The sequence below is a fragment of the Pan troglodytes genome, chromosome 13, assembly GCF_028858775.2.
Source record: "Pan troglodytes isolate AG18354 chromosome 13, NHGRI_mPanTro3-v2.0_pri, whole genome shotgun sequence".
NCBI classification, from domain to species: Eukaryota; Metazoa; Chordata; class Mammalia; order Primates; family Hominidae; genus Pan; species Pan troglodytes.
In genome coordinates, this window is record NC_072411.2 from 83,707,916 (window position 1) to 83,728,699 (window position 20,784).

At 43.2% G+C, this 20,784-nt stretch overlaps 2 protein-coding genes across 2 annotated transcripts; one reads left to right on the plus strand and one right to left on the minus strand.

Annotated features, from left to right (window-relative positions):
* Nucleotides 1-1,680: 1,680 nt before the first annotated feature.
* Nucleotides 1,681-5,857, minus strand: NEUROD1 (neuronal differentiation 1). The gene is made up of 2 exons (XM_001158946.4): nucleotides 5,622-5,857; nucleotides 1,681-4,065 (listed from the first exon to the last, which is right to left on the minus strand). The coding sequence occupies exon 2, from the start codon at nucleotides 4,052-4,054 to the stop codon at nucleotides 2,984-2,986; it is 1,071 nt and encodes a 356-aa protein (XP_001158946.1). The 5' UTR covers nucleotides 4,055-4,065; nucleotides 5,622-5,857; the 3' UTR covers nucleotides 1,681-2,983.
* A 13,779-nt stretch (nucleotides 5,858-19,636) lies between these two features.
* On the plus strand, nucleotides 19,637-20,133 carry LOC470597 (histone deacetylase complex subunit SAP18-like). The gene has a single exon (XM_054678834.2). It carries the CDS (start codon nucleotides 19,652-19,654, stop codon nucleotides 20,108-20,110), a length of 459 nt encoding a protein of 152 aa, XP_054534809.1. The 5' UTR covers nucleotides 19,637-19,651; the 3' UTR covers nucleotides 20,111-20,133.
* Nucleotides 20,134-20,784: the final 651 nt, after the last annotated feature.

A 20,784-nucleotide genomic window follows, 5' to 3' on the forward strand; every position in this document is an offset into this window, starting at 1 on the left:
GTATTGGCAAAATGGGAAGAAAAAAAAAAACACCTAACTTTTAGTCTTCATTTCTACCTTACAAAAGAACACAGTCTAGATTTCCCTGTTTGCTATTTTGGAAGCTGGAATTCTCAAAATGTCATTCTTTTATTTCTTCTCTTCACTACAGCAACAGATTTTAGTTTGCATGAAGATGTCTAATTTTAATTGCAGGTGAAATTGAGCTACTTAATAGGTTAGATCAGATCTGAATGCTCACTTTATTACCTCCTACGCTGGAAGGCTGGTAGTATTCAAGTATCATATCAGTATTATGTCTCTTAAAGTAAGAACAGTGAGAACAATCCAGGATATAGAAAGCAACAGCTTGATTCCAAAATAACAACTCTGATTCACTTGGAATGAGATTGCTGCATTTTAGATAAAGTTGGGACTAACTTAAAAGTATTTCTGTCATGTGATGAAGGCTGATAGAAAACATGTTAAAATAATATATTTTAAATTGCTCTCAAACATTTTTTTAACGTCAAAGTATTCCTTACTGCTACTGTCACAGCTTGACGCAGCCTCATTGGCAATGATATTAGTATGGCTAATTGTTCCTGTCCATTACATTACTCACATTTTTCTGGAGCAGCTTGCTAAATGAGGTCAGCTTTCTGGAACCCCTAAATCACCAATGAGAAGGAGATTAAAGGAACAAGCTTGGGAAGGGGGGTAGTCATCCAATGTGGCACCCGAATCAGAGTAGAAACAATGGAGTTACTAATGACAGTAATCAGAGCACCACAGTAGAGCCAGGGCACAAGTGCCAAAATGATATTCCCTAGGAATCATGACTGTCAGTCAATACATCCAGAGGAAAAGAAATGCCAAACTCTTTTTTTTTTTTTTGAAGTGGACTTAACAATAGACAGAATCATCCATAAGTTTTTCCAGTGAGTTGTGTTCATGAAACAACAGAATAGTGCCCCAAAGGGTGGGGGGAGGAAATAATTACACCTTCCTTAATACAGTACAAATAGTGCGTTCTTCACTACAAATAATCCATTATGCTTTTTCTTGGAAAAATGATGGAAATCATCACAAGATGTTAATAGAACAATTATAAAATGTTACTTCTCTTGGATTCTTTAAATTAATTAACTCATTTCCCTTTGGTACTTCCTAAAGGTATATAAATTTCTCTGGGACAGTACTAGTTTGCAAGATAAAACTGTTTAGTTCAGAAAAATGTACAGATAACAGAAGACCAAGAAAATAGTAATGTTTTATACATCTTAAATGTAAAGACAAACTAAGCTAGGATACTTGTTTATGTCTTGCTTGTTAATAATTATTAAAATCCACCTTTTAAAAAAAGAAATAGAAGAAAACATGTAACAATCATTTTTAAAAATGGAAATAAAAAACCTAAAGGCTAAGCCACTTAAAACAAAGAAAAAAAACACACTGTTTGTACTGCCATCCAGTCCCATATTCCAAATAATGAAATATCAGTTAGGTCTTTTCATTATCTACATAGAACTGGTGACTCCCTGTGCAAGATAAACAGACAAGAGCATATGCCAAGGTAAACTTTTTTCTTTTCTTTTATTCTACATATAGTGTTTAGTATTTTTTAACTCAGCAAAAAAGCAACTATTTTCCCCAAAAATAAAAACAGAGTCCCTTTAAGAAGAAATGCAACAATTGCTCTCACTTTCAATACTATTTTATTGCAACTGGATGAATGTTTTCTAAATTGTGCATTACACCATAATATACAGGATTACAAACAAAATTACAGTACAGATCGATTCCAGTGGTACCAGCATCACATCTCAAACAGCACTTATTCTGGACTGCATTTTACATGCAATAGCTATTGTTCTAATTATGAATTAAATGGTTTGAATTTATTTAAGCTACTGTACTAATTGACTACTATAGATATAAATCCCAACATTAACAACCTGATTAGATTTAGGCTCAGATTTATTACATGAATATATGACAAACCACCATTTTTGTGACTATGTATAAAATCATGCATTTATATTTTCTGGAAACATCAATAGCTTCAGATTCTCTGTAAAATCATGGAATGCAAAGGAGTAAAAGACTAAAAAGTAACAGTGCAAATTGTATGTGATAGTCAAGCAGCTTTTGATTTAAAGAAGGGTATGTTGGCATTTATTTATAATATGTATATACAAGCTTGTGCAAGTAATATGTTGAATTGATATGTTTTGATAGGGAATGTATCTCTTAATTTTTTCTTCTCTTGAAAATTATGATTCTGGTTTTTATTTTAGGGAGAGGGAAAGACTTTAAAGTGAAATGAATTGCTCAAATTGTGCAATTTTTTTTTTTTTTTTTACAATTGGAGAGGAAAGAAGTGCTAAGGCAACACAATAACTTTCTAAGCACTTTTCTGCTGGTTTAAATTAGTTAAATTATTTTGTATAAATTAGATATAATTCTACTTTTCTGATATGTATAAAAATTGATGAAGCTGCATGGTTTTAAAATAGGAAATCCACATTATAAAAAGTCATTAAAAATTCTGTACAAAATCACAACAAAATAATTCAGCATGGGAAAGGTAACAAGTAGTAAAATGCTGGTTGAAAAATATATATTTATATATATTTTAATTGGCCCATTACTAGTTTAAAAATTGCATAGATCCTAATTATTGCTTGTGATTTTGTTATCCCGATCAGATAATTAATATGATCTGAATACAGCTACACCAAATTCGTGGTGTATTTTTTTAACTTTACTGTATTATTTTTTTTAAATAGAAGAGCTATAGAAAATAATACATAAGGTGAACAGGAACTTTGATCCCCTGTTTCTTCCAAAGGCAGTAATGACAATAAATACATATATCACTTGAAGCTTGGAGTATTTGCACTTTGCAGCAGTAGTACCCAAAGGGCTGCCTTTTGTAAACACGACAGTCACTGTAAGCACAGTGGGTTCGTTTCCCGGAAATGGTGAAACTGGCGTGCCTCTAATCATGAAAGATGGCATTGAGCTGGGCACTCATGACTCGCTCATGATGTGAATGGCTATCGAAGGACATAATATTGTCTATGGGGATCTCGCAGCGAGGGGCAGCGGTGCCTGAGAAGATTGATCCGTGGCTTTGGGCCCCTGCCAGGGTCGCTGCAGGATAGTGCATGGTAAAGGCATAATTTTTCTCAAACTCGGCGGACGGTTCGTGTTTGAAAGAGAAGTTGCCATTGATGCTGAGCGGCGGGCTGAGCGGTCCATCAAAGGAAGGGCTGGTGCAATCAGTCAGAGGGCTTTCAAAGAAGGGCTCCAGCGCTGCGCTGTAGGCGTGCGGCGGCGGCTTAACGTGGAAGACATGGGAGCTGTCCATGGTACCGTAAGGCGGACTGGGCAGCCCAGGCGACTGGTAGGAGTAGGGGTGTACAGGGAAGGAAGCGCTGGCCGTCGGCAGATGCGGGGGCATGTCCTGGTTCTGCTCAGGCAGAAAAGTCCGAGGATTGAGTTGCAGGCAGCCCGCAACCAGGTTGGTGGTGGGTTGGGATAAGCCCTTGCAAAGCGTCTGAACGAAGGAGACCAGGTCTGGGCTTTTGCCTGAGCGCAGGATCTCCGACAGAGCCCAGATGTAGTTCTTGGCCAAGCGCAGAGTCTCGATTTTGGACAGCTTCTGCGTCTTAGAATAGCAAGGCACCACCTTGCGCAGGTTGTCCAGCGCCGCGTTCAGTCCGTGCATGCGGTTCCGCTCCCGGGCGTTAGCCTTCATGCGTCTCAATTTAAAACGCTCCAGGCGAGCCTTGGTCATCTTCTTCTTTTTGGGGCCGCGTCTCTTGGGCTTTTGATCGTCATCCTCCTCTTCCTCTTCTTCCTCCTCTTCCAGGTCCTCATCTTCGTCCTCCTCCTCTCCCCCGTTCCTCAGTGAGTCCTCCTCTGCGTTCATGGCTTCGAGGTCGTCCTCCTTCTTGTCTGCCTCGTGCTCCTCGTCCTGAGAACTGAGACACTCGTCTGTCCAGCTTGGAGGACCTTGGGGCTGAGGCTCGCCCATCAGCCCACTCTCGCTGTACGATTTGGTCATGTTTCGATTTCCTACATTCAACAGGGGAGAGGCAAACAGAAAGAAAGGCAGAAAAACGCTATATTCAAAAGCCAGATACGCCTTCAGCTTCCACTCCCTAAACCTGTACAAATGCTTGCGAAAAGTACCTGCCCATTACAAAATGAATGCCTCTGAGAAAAAGTTAAATGCAGTGTTTTATAATGGCGCGTGCGTGTGCCCCGCTAGTACGTAGGAGTGAGGACAGGACTGGGGGAGGGCAGTGAATATGTATGTGTACACCACTCACGCATATGTGTTTGTATCCTAGTGATTAACTTAAATGTGTTTATGGTGGTTGCCCGACAGGATAATGTGTGTGGAAATGACTGTACATTTCAGCGACTTCATGTTTATCCAAATGTGTTCAAAGTCACTCACAACTCCATAAAAAAAAAAAAAAGCTGTAAAATCACACATTCTACTTCCATTTCTGTCCTGGCTTCCAGATACTTAGCGATTTAAGTTGAACAGCCATTGCGTAATTTACTAATACTGGCAGCGATTTTTAAGAAGATTACATCGACGGGATACTGAAAAGCAAATGCAGAAAGGAGGAAAAATAGTTTCCACCAAATTGTTTCACCATCAATGTAACATTTGGCAACAAAAGTGGACAGGGTCTTCCACCCCTCCCTCGCCTTTCTTTTCTTGCCTTCCATGTCTGGCCCACCGCTAAATTTCCACCTTGTACAAAAGCGCTAGCTGCAGGGCGAGGGCTGGGGGCGCGGCGCAGAGCGCTCTCCCACGCGCCGGGGATCAGGTGCGGAAGGCTCCTCTCTAATAAACAGCCCATTGAAAGGGCCGCCCGCTCTTTATTGGGGCTTTTCAAAGTTCGCCTCAAACCTCCCTTTAAAAGATTGAGTAATTATAATGGTCAGCGATTGGCAACCGCGAAGTTGCCGCTTCTAGTAAGGAAAATAAAAAGCCTTTAGTAAAACAACTGAATTTCTGGCTCCAGTAGTGGCTGCTGGGGACTTGGCCGCCTCTGGAGCGGTAACAGGTAGCAGGAGTGAGTCCCTCTCCCTTTCTCCACTTCCCCCCCTCTCAACTAAACTATCTCTGAACCTGATTTATTTTCCATGATGTGAATACTCAAGGTATCCATGTCCCTTTCATTCACTGAAAACACAGTTTGACACTCCCAATGTGCGTAAAATACATGAAAACAAAATATATATTGATAACATAGATTTTTTTTCTTACTGTAAGAAGTGAGAAAGTGAAGTCATTATTGCTTTTGGGACTTTAAAATCAGCACTAGCAGATAATCATAGTTACCGTGCATTCTTTTAAAAAATCCAAGAAGCTCCTATGCTATCCACAAAAGAAACCCAAATTTTTAAAATTTAAATTAGAAAGCCTGCAGGGGGTACTTGAGTGACACGACTCATTATGTGTGAGTACTTATGGGCAATTATGGAGGGGGATGCTGGTCTCAATACACATACACACTCTCGCAAACGCACACATACAGAATATGTAGGTGCATCAGTCTTCAGTTATTGCTTCTATTCTGGGGCAAAAAAAATGAAAGAACTGTAATTACCTTTGTTGTTAGTAGGTCCTGAGCAGTGATAGTCTCATAACCCTGGGGCCTCCGGACGCCGTGCCTCCTGCGTGGGCGAATTCCTCGTGTCCTGGCCGCGCGGGCGCTCAGGTTATATAGCCCAGTTAGTGATGCTAAGCGCGGGCGGGGCCGCTAGCTGAGGGGCTAGCAGGTCTATGCGCCTGACGCCTGCGCACGCGTCCAGGCTGTGCGCTCCCCGTTCTCCCCTCCTCCCCACTTCTCCCCACGCCTTGCTCGTCTCCCGCCCTCCTCCGACAACCGCTCCCCTCACCCTCCACCCCTACCCCCGCCCCTTCTCCTTCCTCCCCGGCATGCGCCATATGGTCTTCCCGGTCCAGCCAAGAGCCTGGAACCACGTGACCTGCCCATTTGTATGCCGCGGAGCGCTCCATTCCGGCCCCTTTGTGGCCAGAAGAAAGTGGCCCATCTGTCGCCAGTTAGAGACTCCGCGGACCTGTTTTTACCCGCAGGAGAGATTAACCCTTTCAGGCAGCAGAAGGGACGGGGATAGAGGGAGGAGGGGATTTGAGGGAAGGAAGGGAAAAGCTAATGTTAACTAGGTCTAGATCAGAGCGAGTGGCCTGCTTTCGCGCCGGAAGTAGGACAGAGGTGAAAGAGGCAGAAGCGGGGAGACTGAGGCACGCAGTGAAGAGTCCTCTCTCCTTTCGATTTCTTGTCCTGACACTGGCATCCAGAGCAGCATGACTCCTTGCCCTCTCTGAAAGGCCCATCCCTTGGCTTCTTCTCCTTGGCAGACGCTTTGATCATTGGCGCCAAAGGATGGCTTCTCCTAATCTCCGTCGGCCCCTCTAAGCAAACATATATGCCATATAAAAGCGGCTTCATCTGTAAATGCAGCGTTGAGATTAGTTCCCCAACCTCCCTAACCGGATCGTCCTCTCCCAGTTCCTTCAGTACAGAAAAGTTGTACCTGCCATTCTATCCCTACCATACGCGCAATTCTTCATGTCCTGACCTTCAGCTACGACTGTTCCTCCAGACCCTCTCACTACGTCAGTCCCCACCTCCATCCCCAGGATCTTGTCCTCAAAGCGAGCTAGTTCTCGCGAGGAGGCCTTGGTTCCATTGGCCTTTGCGCTCTCTTATGTGGGAGCTGGGGACTTCTTTGACGGTTGGATTCTGCCTTTTAACCATGGCCACTGGGTTGCTGGAAAGGGCACCCTTACTCAGCCAGTCCAGGGACGCTTCTGGTTCCCTGGCCAGCCCGCCCTGCACGGCCTCGGCTCTCTAGTCCAGGCATTGACCACAAGTACGGTGGTGGACACCTCGCCACAGCCGGACCTGCGCTCTTGCTCCCCTCAGTCTCAGGTCTGTATAAGATACTTGATTCCGACAAGCGTTTTCAAAGAGAAGATGCAATGGGCCTGTGCTGAACGGATCTTTCCGATCTCTTTCTAGAAACGCCTTTAGCACAACCCCGGGAAGGATTAATGGCTGGGAACTCCTCCAGACTTCAAAGCCTCTGATTTGAAACTCCCACCTTGAAGGTCAAGCAAAGACCACAGAAATTCTCGACCAGTTCTGAAGGAGCCATATTGTTGCCTAAATAGCAATTCTTTACTCTTTTCGAACAAGGGTTTTCCAGAATAATAGATTTTAAAAAGAAAGAAAGAAACTGGCCTGTCTACTCGTTCTTTCCCAGCTTTGCCTCTAATTCTTCATTAACTAACTCCTTACCCCCTCCCAGACCTGAAACCCTCTGCAATAAATACCTCTTACGTGAATTACTTATTTAAAGGCAATTGCACTAAACATCCCTCGAGTTTGCAAACAGTGTCAGGGTTGAGAGGCTGGATTGGGGTGCATCTGGGAGAGGGTGGGGACGGGAGGAGAGAGTAGGGGTAGAGGAAGAGGGTCCTAGCCAGATCCCCGGTGTTTGAAGGTAGCAGGTGCAGCCTTCCCTGCACAGTACTAATCTAAAAGGGGAAGAAAAGAGTTGTGCCACGGAAGCGTGGCGTGAATCGTTGTGGGGTTCTGGAGTTTTGCTTGCTTTTCTACATTCACTTGGCTGACAAAGCGCATAGGGGAGGATAAAATAATTCACCCAGGAGCCTGGGCCCAGGATTTACCCCTGTACTGTCTGTATCTTCAGTGTTGGGCTAAAACTCGAGGGCGTCGGAGTACTAGCCCTTAGAAGATAGTACACAGCCCGAGGTCCGAGGACGTTTGCGGCAGGGCCAGGTTAAGTACTGCCCCTCACCCGGCAGCTGCCCCGACTGGCAGCACACTATGCCGCAGGCATATGCAACTCGTGCCTAGGCTCTCATTTTTCCAACTTTGGGGAGTTCCGGAGGAGAACTGGGGACGGAGTGGGATAAAGGACTCCAGCTAGCTTCGAGGTCAGGGGTAGCCTAGAAGTCCCTCTGCTAAATCCTTGTCCTCACCCCCAGAAAGCAGAAACCTCCAGTTCGAGACATCCTGTGCAATACAGGAGAATTATGGTGGAGTCAGATGTTCTTGAGCAAGAGGGACGCCCGAGTGTTTTGCCAGACGGAGACTCAAATGCGTAAAGTGCGGGAATTACTAGTCTGTTTCCTCCCTCTACCCTTGATAAATTCATCTCTAATCCCACTGCGCGTTGTTCGCTCAGGCCTGGGGATTTGTACAAAGGAAAGGCCACTCCAGGATGTTTCAGAGACAGGGCTGAGGTTGGGTCTCACGGTGGCTGTCCTTGGGCTTCCCATCCCGCAGCGCTCCGATGTGACCCTCCTCTGCGCGGAAAATTTCGACCCGGGGCGCCGGCATCGCGACGCTCAGCCAGTGCCCGCGAGGCTCCCAGGAGATGCGGGGTAGTAAGGCCCTAAAGGGAGGAGCCTGGACACGGCCTGGATTGAGGTGCGTTTTGTTTGGGGTTGAAGGCGCGAGAAATTGGGGCGAGAGAAGAGAGTCAGCCGGATCCCGGAGAGGACAGAGCTGAAGGCGCGGCGGGGCTTAGTGCTGAGGACCTTCTCCGCGGCCCCGCTCCTCCTCCTTATCTTCTTCTCTTTGGACTTGTTTGGACGGTTGCACACTTTTCCCCCTCCTGATTCCCTAAGTTTTTTCTCTCTCCCCTCGCTGCCCGTTAGCTGTACTCCCCCAGCTCCCGTCCCTACTGGGCGCTGCAGGCTACCCAGCGGCACGCGAACTGCACGCGCGGACAACAAAAGCCTCTTTCATGACTCACTGCCCTCGAGCAATGCCCCAAATCTGCCGCCTCCCGGGTCCCCGCTCTGAGCGCGCGGCGCGGGCCGGGCGTCCCGGCCGTTACAGCGGCAGCCGGAGCGCCCGCGGGAAGGGGGGCGGGAGGAGGCGTGTGGCCAGGGGTGGGGAGAGGGGAGTGTGGCCTGGGCCGGGCGGAGGGGAAGGGGGAGGCGTGTGGGGGGATGGGGGTGGGGAAGGGATGGAGGCGTGTGGCCCGGACGTAGGGGGTGGGAAGCGTGTGGCTGGAGGCGAAAGCGGGGGGCGGGAGGTGGGGGGCGAAGCATTCACAGGGCCAAGATAAAGAGCAGGGGCCGGGCCGGCGTCCCTGGCGGTGACCTGTTTCTCAGGGAAACAGATGCTCGCTCTTGCAAAGGGAGGTTTGCGTTCAATGAAAGGATCAAGTGTGGCCAGGGCAGCCCGGTCGACCTCGAGAGGTTCCCGCGTCCTCTCCCCGCCCTGCCTAGGAGGGGGGTGTCGGGGCCTGGGCGCGGGAGAGTGGGGTGAGGGGGCCGGGTGGCTGAGGGGCCCGCGAGACCATGGGGCTCAGGGGCCGCAGGAACGGAGGGCTGAGAGCTGCAGGTCCTGCACAGGCTGGGTAGCTCGGAGGCTCTTGAGAGCTTCGGGGGATGAAGGGGGGTTGATGCGGGTTCTGACCAGACCGCCGACGCGGCGCCTCCGCCCCGGGGGAGGCAGTTGGGCTCCCGGGTCCTGGCCTGAGGCTGGAGCTGCCCAGGCTCGACAGGCAGGCGACCCGGGAGAGCCAAGAGCAACGAGAGACGCTATTAAAATGCCTCGCCGTCGCCCCGAGCGCAAAACCCATCCTCCCCAAATCTCCTGGGCTTGCGGCATAATCTTAATTAAGATAATTGATTCATATTGCACCTGCGAGAACGGAAAAAATTGATTTCAACCCCCAACCCCACAAATCGCTTAGAGCTATTGGATGGAGCACGACGCGACTGTGATTTAGGGAGTGATTTAGTGCCGGGCTTCCCCAGCTCGGTCTGCCTGGGCCTTTTTATTTATTATTTATGCCCTCCCGGTCCCGACGGGGCTTTGGTGGCTCCTTTCTCGGCTCCCACAGGCCTTGGAAGGACTTGTCTCTGATTCCCTGTCAGGATCCAGGGGCTTTCCTTAAACCATCCAACACTCAGAATCAACAACGTAAAATCAACTCAGTAGGAGTATCTTGGCAGTCGTAGGTCACGGGCACAATTGCTCAAGGCCTCGTGCGTCCGATGCCCTGTGTGTGCAAAAGTGTGTGATTGCACTTGAATGTACGTGTGTGAATCCGTGTGTGTGCAAGATTATGTGAATGTGTGCAAATCGTGTGTGCATATAAATGAGTGTGTGATTGTTAGTGTGTATGTGAACATATGAGTGTGTGCAGGTGTGTGTCAATGAATGTGAATGTGTATGTGAAAGTGGGCATAAGTGGATGGGTGTGAGAGTGTAAGTGTATGTCCACGGTCGCACCTGCTCTCGGGTAAGGAGCGTGAGCAGAGGGCGCACACCCGTTTCCCGGGGATCGAGGAACAGCTTGCTGTCCAAAGGGGATCGCAGGGCCAGGGAACTGACAAGCACACGCTATTTGCCAACCTTTGCCTTAATAGAAAGAAGCAAGCAAACAAAAATCCTCGGTAGCTGTGTGTAGCTTCAGGAGTGGAGAGCCGAGACACACCGACGGCGCCGGAGCGTCGCAAGAACAATGGTTGCTGCAGTGGGTTGGGAGAGAGGACCCGGACAAGTTCCTAAAGGCACGGGAGGAACGCGGGCAAACCAGGTTTAGGGCCCCAGGCGAATTGTGGAAGGAATGACTTCCTCAACCTATCAGCACCGTGGACAATTCCCACTCCAAAGGCCCTGACCTTCGGCCTACTAGATTCAGCAAAATCTCTCTTCCTCCCTTCCTTCCTCCTTTCCTTCCTCCCTTCCTCCTTTCCTTCCTGCCTTCCCTCCCTCCCCTTCCTCCTCCTTTCCTTCCTTTCCTCCCTCCCCTTCTTCCTCCTTTCTTTCCCTTCCTCCTTTCCACTCTTCCCTGTATGCTTTGTTTCAAAAACAAAAACAAACAGACGAACAAAAAACATGGGGCGCCATGACTGAGCTTTTAGTCAGAGACCTGTAAGTCTGCATCTAATTAGGCACATATTCACAGTAAGTTTCCTATAAAACTAGGTAGCCAGATTTAGGGGTAACGAAAGAGCTTAAACTATAATTTGAGCTGGCTAGTCTGAAACAAAGACAGAAATCATAAATTGAATAGCTTTCAAAAAGATAGTCATTATTCCAATATTTGCACTTATTTGCCACACAGCTTCAAAACCAAAATGAATTTCTTGTTTACTGTCCATAGAAATAATAAAATATCTCTAAAAATGTTTTTGATTTTGCTTGTGTTTTATGGAGTATAAGTTTTATTGAAAATATAAAATCTTTTTCACCACCACTTTATCAACATTTCAGTTATTTCATACCGTAAACAATTTCTGGTAAATTCATGAAAAAATAAGCCAGCAGAAGTTAAATGGTATTATTCACTCAGATTCAGTGAGCCACACAATTAGCTAAATCATGCCAGATCTAAAATATTACATAATGAGTAGTCATAACTTATCCAACATATACTGGAAAAGTCTAGTAAAGACATAACTGAGAAGAGAAAGCTCCTTTGGTACTTTGAACATCTGAGAAATATATACACCATATCCCCCTCCCCCACCACACACTTATTGATGTAATTTTCAAAACATCATTATTATTAGTAAACAGAATCCTTATCAAGTATTATTCACACTTCACTGTAATGAGAAATATAATCATTTTTGATTAAAGAATTCATCCCTGGAGTCTCACCTTCTTTAAATAAAATGTCTTCTTTCCTTTATAACAAATGCATTTCACTCAAATTAAATATTGATAATTTGACCTTTTATGTCTTTAACTAATCAAAGGGGGAAAATTCCAAATGTAGATCTCGGAGTTTGGCCTTGGTGGGTCTTTCCGCTTGAGTAGGCACTGAGATTAAAGGAGTCAAACTTCCTCTTTCACTGCTCTCTCCTTGCACTAATTGCTTATGCAAAAAATGCAGATTTGTATTAATTAGTAACTCCACTGATTAGTTCTGTGGTATTTTCACATAATAAATCATGCTGCAGACATGAATTTTGGCACATCACCCAGTGGTGGCTCGGCTGCAATACGGGTTTCTTATTAAAATAAAATCTCTGACTAAATCTACCTTTCGGATGCAGGTACTGTGAGCAGCCACCTGCTGGGAGCACCTGCCATGGGAAATTACTTTCACTCAGTGACAAACCACTTTAGGGGCTCAAACAGAACAATTTGATTATGAGGTTAGGCTCTAATAATAAACAAATAGTTAAACACATACATACATACGTGACACAAATGTGTCTAAGCTTTAGACACATTTTGCAGACAATGATGTAACAACAGATAATTTACTTGTAATGGGACTAGATGTTTAAAAACAACTTCCCAAGTCATCAATAAATACCTCAGTCTGTTTTCCTCCTGTAACATCTTTGCTCATTTGTGAGATGGTCTGGTATTTTGAGACTCTCACACAACTCACCCTTATTGACTTTACCCACTCCCCAGGCAGGCAAGCTAGTTCTGGAAGGAAAAGAGCCACAAAAGTATCAAGGAGAGGAATATGAATGCCAACAGCCCTCCCAGAGGGAACTGGGCACCCCTGCCATCCTAGCATCAGATGAGAAGCTGTGAGGCCAGACACCTACAGTTGCGTGATGTGAGGCAAATTCTTCCTTTCCCATTGTTCACTATACAAACTTTTACACAACTTCTTCCTTTTGAAAAGTATTTAATTTGATAAAGCAGATTACAACCAATCTTGCCAAGACTATGAATTAGGCCCAGGTGTTTTCTGTGCTTTTTTAACCCTTTACATGCCCTTGTTTTCTAATCACTAGTGACGCCTTTCCAAGACCCCTCAGGTGCTCTCAGCACCTTTATGTTCTTTCTGTTACCTGCCAATCTATATCTGCTGCTTGTTGCAAGGAACCTGGAAATTTACGCATCTTAAGAGGTTGAGAATGACGCTGAATCTGATGCCTGTACCTGGGGAGGTTGCAGAATCACAAGGTACAAAGAAAAAAAATAAAAATATTGACATTCAGAGATTAATAAAGGCTAAGAGAGGTATATTTCAGACCGAGGCTGGGACATGACATTCTGTTCAGTCTGTGCTAACGCAGGTCACAGCCTCCATCTTCCTTCATGACTTGTCCTGAGGCAGGTGGGTATGTGGAGGCTGGGAATTGTGAAGCCTCTAGGGAGGCTCTCTCTCTCTCTCGACATCATTTACTAACCCTTTCAAACTTAGGTGGTGAAAGGAAGAGGTCATTTATTTTGTGATGTTTTTATTTATTTGTCTTTGATGTGGGCAATTATTTATTTATTTTGAGATGGAATTTCGCTCTTGTTGCCCAGGCTGGAGTGCAATGGCACGATCTCGGCTCACCACAACCTCCACCTTCTGGGTTCAAGCAATTCTCCTGCCTCAGCCTCCCAAGTAGCTGGGATTACAGGCATGTGCTACCACGCCCGGCTAATTTTTGTATTTTTGGTAGAGACGGGGTTTCCCCATGTTGGTCAGGCTGGTCTCGAACTCCTGGCTCTGGTGATCCGCCCACCTCGGCCTCCCAAAGTGCTGGGATTACAGGCGTGAGCCGCCGCACCTGGCCTGGCAGTTTTTTAAAGAAGTTAACCCAAAAGTCAGGAAAGAACATAAAATTTAAAGCAGCTAAGTCAAATATGCTTTTTCTCCTTTGAATTTACCCTGGATCCTACTTCTTCTGGAATCACATGGACTAGATTAATAGTCTCTCATGAAAAACCAACAGACAAAAAACAAAACAAAAATAACAGTCCTAAATTTTTATGTTTGTCCACAATGCTAGTGTGGTAGACAATATGGAGAGCACCAGGGCTGAGCATAAGCAAAGGCTATAAAACTGATTCAGGTTTTCTTCAGAGAGCTTGTCTCCTCCTTCCCCTCCTTTCAGAAACTTCTGATTCACTGGGCAATAAGCGTATTAGCAAATCTATATTGAATGCCATTATGTGCCAGGCACTGTGCTGCTAGATGCTAGGGGCACAGGAGTAAATAGACATTAGAGTCAGCTTTCTTGACGCTTTCTTTCTAGTGGGAGAGACGGATTTTAACGAGGTTTACTCACAAGTGAGTATGTACCTACCCAACTTGAAACAAGTGCAGGAGTACTCAATACCCAATCTCACTTCCTTCTTGCGTGCCTTTCTAGAGTAAACAGTCTGGAAAATTAAAACAAATAAATTAATTAAAAGTTTCCTACGTGTCCTAGTTGTGGTATACATTCTGCTAATCAGATGCATTAGACTTTTATTCAGAACCAGTTACTTGAGAGAGCCAGGAGACAGAAGATTTATTTGTCTGGCACAAATTCTAGTGCAAGGTATTAAAACCAGCAAGTGTGGTGACAGCTTTCTGATCAGGACTCAAGCAAAGGTGGAAGCTTTCTTAGCCTAGTTTTGTGGTATGGTTTTTGATACTCTTCCTGGAATCTCAGGCTAGAGTCTGTTTCTTCAAGCCTCCTAACACATTTCTTGTAAAGCTCTCCAGGTGATGAGGGACACTAAAGTTTGAAAACCCCTAATGGTTCTCAATAACACACCACACCTACCTTCTGATCTCTTACATCAAGGAGCAAAAACTGAGAATTATAATGACAACATTTGGGAAGATTTAAATAGCTCCAGCTACTCTGAATACTCAAGTTCCACTGAAAGCCTTCTTTTACAACATAAGCACTCCCTCCTGCCATATCAAATGAGGCTGATCTTGGTTTGCTTGAAGGTTCCTCTGACATACTCAACTTGCAAGAGGATGTAAATCCTCTTTATAACCCATTCCTTCCCCTTGCTATTGCTTCCAACCTGTGACTAATAGGGCTCAGGTAGGACAATAACAATTTTGTACCTAGAAGAAGGCTAATAAGTAATTGCAAGATTCTGTTCATTTTTATCGTGCTCAATGTGGGGGCAAATGTGTGGGTATAGATTTTGCAGATGCTAGCCTGGGGGGATAGAATATTACTTTAGATCAGGCTGAATTTCTGAATACTGTTGTAATTGTTATTAATTCTGGATTCAAAGTGCTGCTGAAACCCCTGAGTATAGTTTTCATTGTCTGCTCAGAAGGTTGAATAAAATATACATTCAAAGCTGACCTACATTGCATGAAGCTTAAATACCAAAAATTTCTCAATGTGATGTAGAAAAAGCAACCCAAAGTTTTAGACAGAAAAGGTTAGAGTCAATTCATTATAGGCAAACTTCTCACCTACCTCCTAACTATCCCCAACACATGTGCATTTCCTTGGGAGGGACAGCATCTTTGAAAAATCCCCTTCAGGCTGGGAAGGAAGGCGGACAATGTTACTATTAAATGGGATCCCTGATAGAAATTGGGATAATTGGTTTCTGGGATGACGGTCCAGGGGGCACACAAAAGAGTCAGAGACAAAGTGGGATTTTTACTACAACCCACAGTAATTGGAGTGATCTAACACATGAAAACCTGTGGCAGTGTCTTAACCTTTCATGGGATTCATATAATTGTATGAGGTCTGAATAATAATAACAATAATACATGGGATGATAAAACCTGATCAAGGCTTGTCATGAATTACCATGATGTCATGATAGCTGCTCACTCAATTCTGAAACTTGAGTTTATTTCCAAACATTGAATATAGAGGAAGCCAGGTAACCTGAAGAAGGACCTTGTGATATCATCAGAAGTACTTCCTGTAAATCTTTCTCCCAGCCTTCTCCAGAAGTATCTTTGGTTATTTACCATAGTAACTGTGTAGTGGGAGATGGGAAATAGCCAGATCTTTCAGGGAGTATTGGCTCCTGAATATAAATGAACACGATGCAGAATGTCACTATGATGTATCTGGCAGAATCTGGGATACATGCAGTTTAGGTGACAATTGGATTTGCGGGCCTAATTCTGTCACAATGGCACTTATAGGTCTGTAAAAGCATCCTGTGATTGTTTCCACATTTCCTTCATATAGAGATGAGTGAATGTCCATGCTTCCTTTCTGACCCCCAAAATGAGGGTCATTATGGGAGAAAAAGTCAAATCTTGAGCTTCCTCTTCTTACCAAAAGTACAACTGCACACTGGGGGAATTGCAGAGATTGATCAGCATCAAAGATTTGAAAGACATCCAGTGATATGACAGTAGCCACTAGTTATCCCCCGGTAGCTGTACTCTCTTTTTCTCTCACAGAAAGAATATCTCCAAATTTTACCTAGGGTAACAGCCATTCTGAAAAAAGACTACATTTCCTGTCACATTGCAGCTGCATATGACCATGTGACTAAGTTTTGGCCAATGGGATGTGAGTGACAGTGACGAGAACAACTCCTGGATCTTGTCATTAAAATAAAGTGATGTGTCTATCCCTTCTTCTTTCTCCTTTGTGCTGGCTGAAATGCAGACCCAAGGCACCACCATAGAGACAATGTGGCAATAAGATAGAAGGAATTGGGTCATTGGTAGCATAACCATACTAGCTCTAGTCTGCTTACACAAGGACTTTCATTTGAATGAGAAAGAAATTTTTATTTTGTTTATGCTGTATCATTGCGAATCTCTCTCCAGCAACTGAATTCATATGCTAACAAACATAGGTAGTGATCCCTGTCACATCTCCATTATAGAACCCCTTTCCTTGCCTTGTGCAGATGAGAATCTTTAAGAATGTCAGTAGAATTATTGTAAACTTATTCTTGGCCCACTGCAACCTCCACCTTCTAGGCTCAAGAGATTCTCCTGCCTCAGTCTCCAGAGTAGCTGGGATTACAGGCACCCAACACCATGCCCAGCTATTTTTTTTTTTTAATTTTTAGTAGAGATGGGGTTTCACTATGTTGGCCAGGCTGGTTTTGAACTCCTGACCTCAAGTGATCTGCACACCCCGGCCTCACAATCAAGTAGTGATTTTTCAATGCAGATGCTATTCCACATGATATCTTTTAGTTGAGTAAATCAACACAATCCTGACACATGACATTCAGCGTTTGTTCTGGCAATTTTTTTTATAAGAGGAAAAGGGTCTCACTATGTTGCCCAGGCTGTCTCGAACTCCTGGCCTCAAGCAATCCTCCTGCCCTGAGTAGCTGGGATTACAGGCTTGAGCCATAATGCCAAACTAAAAACTTTTTGAAAAATCCCAATAAGTAAAGAGCACAAGAAGTAGCTTGCTTTGAGATATTCTATTTCAGGTATACCAACTCTTTCACTCCTTGTAATATAGGAAGTGGCAGACACCCTAATTGCATCAAAAAGGTGCATGATTGACAGAGAATGAGGAGTAAATCCAAGAAAAATTTAGGGTCCTGATATCTCAGTGAAAATATGGGGGATCAAATGAAATGGGGCAAACTGAGATTCTTCCAAAATAAAAAGCAATTTACTTCACTTTGCACCATCTATGACTAATATATTTTGCAGAGTTTTCATCCCAAGATTATTAAATTAGATTAAATTAATTTAATTGAAGAGAAAGGGAAGCTAAATAAAGTCACTGTTCTTATCCATATCTAACTTTTGATTTTTTTTTTTGGTGGTTATAAACAGCCTGGACAAATGGCTTGAAATATGAAAGACCTAGTACTCTTCACAGTTTGAATAAATTCTATACAGTGTGGGATAGGAAAGCCACAAATGATTTGCAATGTGAAGAAAACTTATTGTATAGATAGTTAGGAGATAACTTTAAAAATGTGAAATAAGGAAGTCAAAGATGCAAGGAAGAAATGTGCATGGTTAAATAAAATGAGAAACTAGAAGAATAAAATGAGTAAAATTATTTATATGTAAGGTTTTTGAAAAAGAATCTTCACAAATTTCCCATGGAAATGTAAACTGGTATGGCCATTGTAGAAACATTCACATGGTTTCTCAAAACGTGGGAGTTAACATATGACTGAGCAATTTTACTCCTAGGTATATCCCTAAGAATAGGGAAGAAATATCCCTAAGAAACTGGAAAATATATTATTGTAAAAACTTGTACACAAATGTTCATAGCAACATTATTTGTAATAGTTCAAAAGTAGAAACAAGCCAAGTATCTATCATCTGATAAATGGATAACAAATTTGGTATATCCATACAATAGAATATTATTCAGCTATAAAAATAATAAATGTTACAACAAAAACAATCACTGGAGACACTATGCTAAGTGAAATAAGCCAATCACAAAAGGACAAATACTGTATTATTCTACTTATATGAGGTATCTAGAGTAGTTACAGTCATAGAGACAGAATGCAGTTTAGTGATTTCCAGGGACTGGAAGGAGGGAAGAATGGAGAGTAAACAGCTAGTGGGTAATGGGTTTCTTTCCAGGGTGATGAAAATATTCTGGAATTAGATAATGGTAATGGTTGCTCAACTCTATAAGTATACTAAAAACCACTGAATTGTATACTTCAAAATGGTGAATCTTATGGAATGTTAATTAGAGCTCATTTTTAAAAAATGAGTGGGAAATGCAATTGCAATATGTCTTCTCTTACCTTGTATGACACCATATGCTCTTGTTTTCTCTTTACCTCTTCGACCACTCTTTATGAGTTACTGTGCAGATTTCTCTTTTGCTCATCCCTTAAATCTTTGGTTTTCCTCAGGGTTCTCTCCTAGGCTTTCTTCTGTTTTCTTCTTACACAATCTCTGCATTAGTTAGTAAGGCAGTTAATGCTTTGAACAATTTTCATATGCACAAATTTCATTTATTACTGTTCAGTTAAATGACACTAGACCCCACATGGTTTAAATTTCAGTTACGCAGTGTATTAATTGTGAGTAACTGCTTAACGTATAAGCTTCACTGCTAGCTCTTTAGTACACGAATCTCTATGTAAATAACAGACATATATCATGGTCAGTGACCAATCACACCAGTTGTTTCAAATTCTGTTAGTGATTGGTCACTGCTCATCTGTTATTTAGTTTATGCACAGACAGCAAAGCCTTAGTTGGGTGGCCTCCTTCTTTCCTAGTATTAAACCCATATGACATTAAAGAAATGAATATTAGAGAAAAGTGACCAACAGCAATTAAAGTGCAGCAAATAAATTAAAAACGATAATGCTGGAAGTGAAATTGAATGTGATGAGGAGATTTGAAAATGGAGACAGCAAAGTAAAGACAGGATGAGACCTAGGCCTGCCTGAAGCTAGTGAACAAATGATGTTGAAGAAGTCAGATCATTCAAAAACAAGGTAATGTAGCTTCAACATTGTTTAGTTTAAGTTGCACTCAGAACAGAAAGCTGCTTAGGGTAAAAATGGAGCATTTACTTCTACTTAGGATTGAACAGTGTAGTGAAAACAAAAACCCAATCAGCTTAACAACTATCATGCAGGCCAAACTCTGAAGTCAGGTGCTGCATTGAAAGGAATCAGTAATTACAAGGAGACCGAAGATAAATGTTTCCCTGACAGTGAAGGCAGATTTTAGTGTTTTAGAAACTGGCATGACTTCACAGTGTTTGAATTGAACATTAATGGGATTTTAGAAGAAATAGCTGACTGGGAATGTTGACACTTGCTATTCAAAAGACTCTAGGCTGGCAGCCACAGGAACTTCATTAAGGCAAATGTATAGACTTAAAAGAGTAAAGTGGTTGTGACAAAAAGGATGACAATATCCCAGAGGAAGTAACCACAGTAAAGAAAAACAGGCGGGCCGTAGGAGGAAGATGGCGGTGGGGTCGCGCGTTACCCGGGAGGAGATTAAGACGGAGCCAGAGAACCCGATCAACCGTGAGAAAACATGCCTGCTGCTGCTGCGCATCTTCACCACCAATAATGGCCACCACCACCGAACGGACGACTTTTCCCGGGGAAACCTACAGTCCAGAGAGTTGCAGATCTACGCTTGGATGGATGCAACCTTGAAAGAACTGACAAGCTTGGTAAAAGAAGTCTACCCAGAAGCTAGAAAGAAGGGCACTCTCTTCAATTTTGCAGTCGTTTTTACAGATGTTAAAAGACCTGGCTATCGAGTTAAGGAAGTTGGTAGCACCAAGTCTGGCAGAAAGGGGACTGATGATTCCATGACCCTGCCGTCGCAGAAGTTCCAGGTAGATTACTTGGACATAGCAATTACCCCTCCACATCGGGCACCACCTCCGTCAGGGCACATGAGACCACATTAAATTCTATTTACTATTTCTTGTATTTATTTTTTGGTCAGTTATGTAAAATAAACTTACTCTTTTTCCTCCCCAGATTATTGTCATTAATTAAGCCTTTGAATTCTAAGCAAATTATAATCCATCATCTATTTAGGAATTAGATTTGGATATGCTATTGTATAATTACTAATACAAAGTCCATATGTTTCAAGCCTTTTTGTAAAATATGAAGAAAGTGCTCTTAGCATTCTATGTAAAACTGTACTGTTAAATATATGTGTGTAATAAAAAAAGCAACAGAAAAACAGACAAAAACCCTTCAAATTAAAGGAAATCTCAGAGATATTTTACAGCATTGAAAGGGCAAAAGGTAAAATGTTGGAAGGTGATCCAAACTTATAAAGGAGTGTAATAATTCACTAAGACAGAAAAAATGCTTGTCCAAACTACTTCTGATACACTTTTACAAAGAAATACATTTGAACGCTTAATTATCTAATAAATTTTAGTATACTAAATAAATATTAGTTTTATAAGTTTTTAGTTTCTCAAAATAAGAGTCTTCTTTAATATTTTAACAAAAAAATCTAAAGGTCTTGGACCAATTTTTCAGAGTTTCAGCTTGTAAAGTCATTTTTATTTATTTATTTATTTTTAAGACAGAGTCTCACTCTCACCCAGGCTGGAGTGCAGTG

Excerpts from the sequence above, each read along its gene's own strand:
- LOC470597 (XM_054678834.2), top strand. The coding sequence starts at position 19,652 with ATGGCGGTGGGGTCGCGCGTTACCCGGGAGGAGATTAAGACGGAGCCA.
- NEUROD1 (XM_001158946.4), bottom strand. The coding sequence starts at position 4,054 with ATGACCAAATCGTACAGCGAGAGTGGGCTGATGGGCGAGCCTCAGCCC.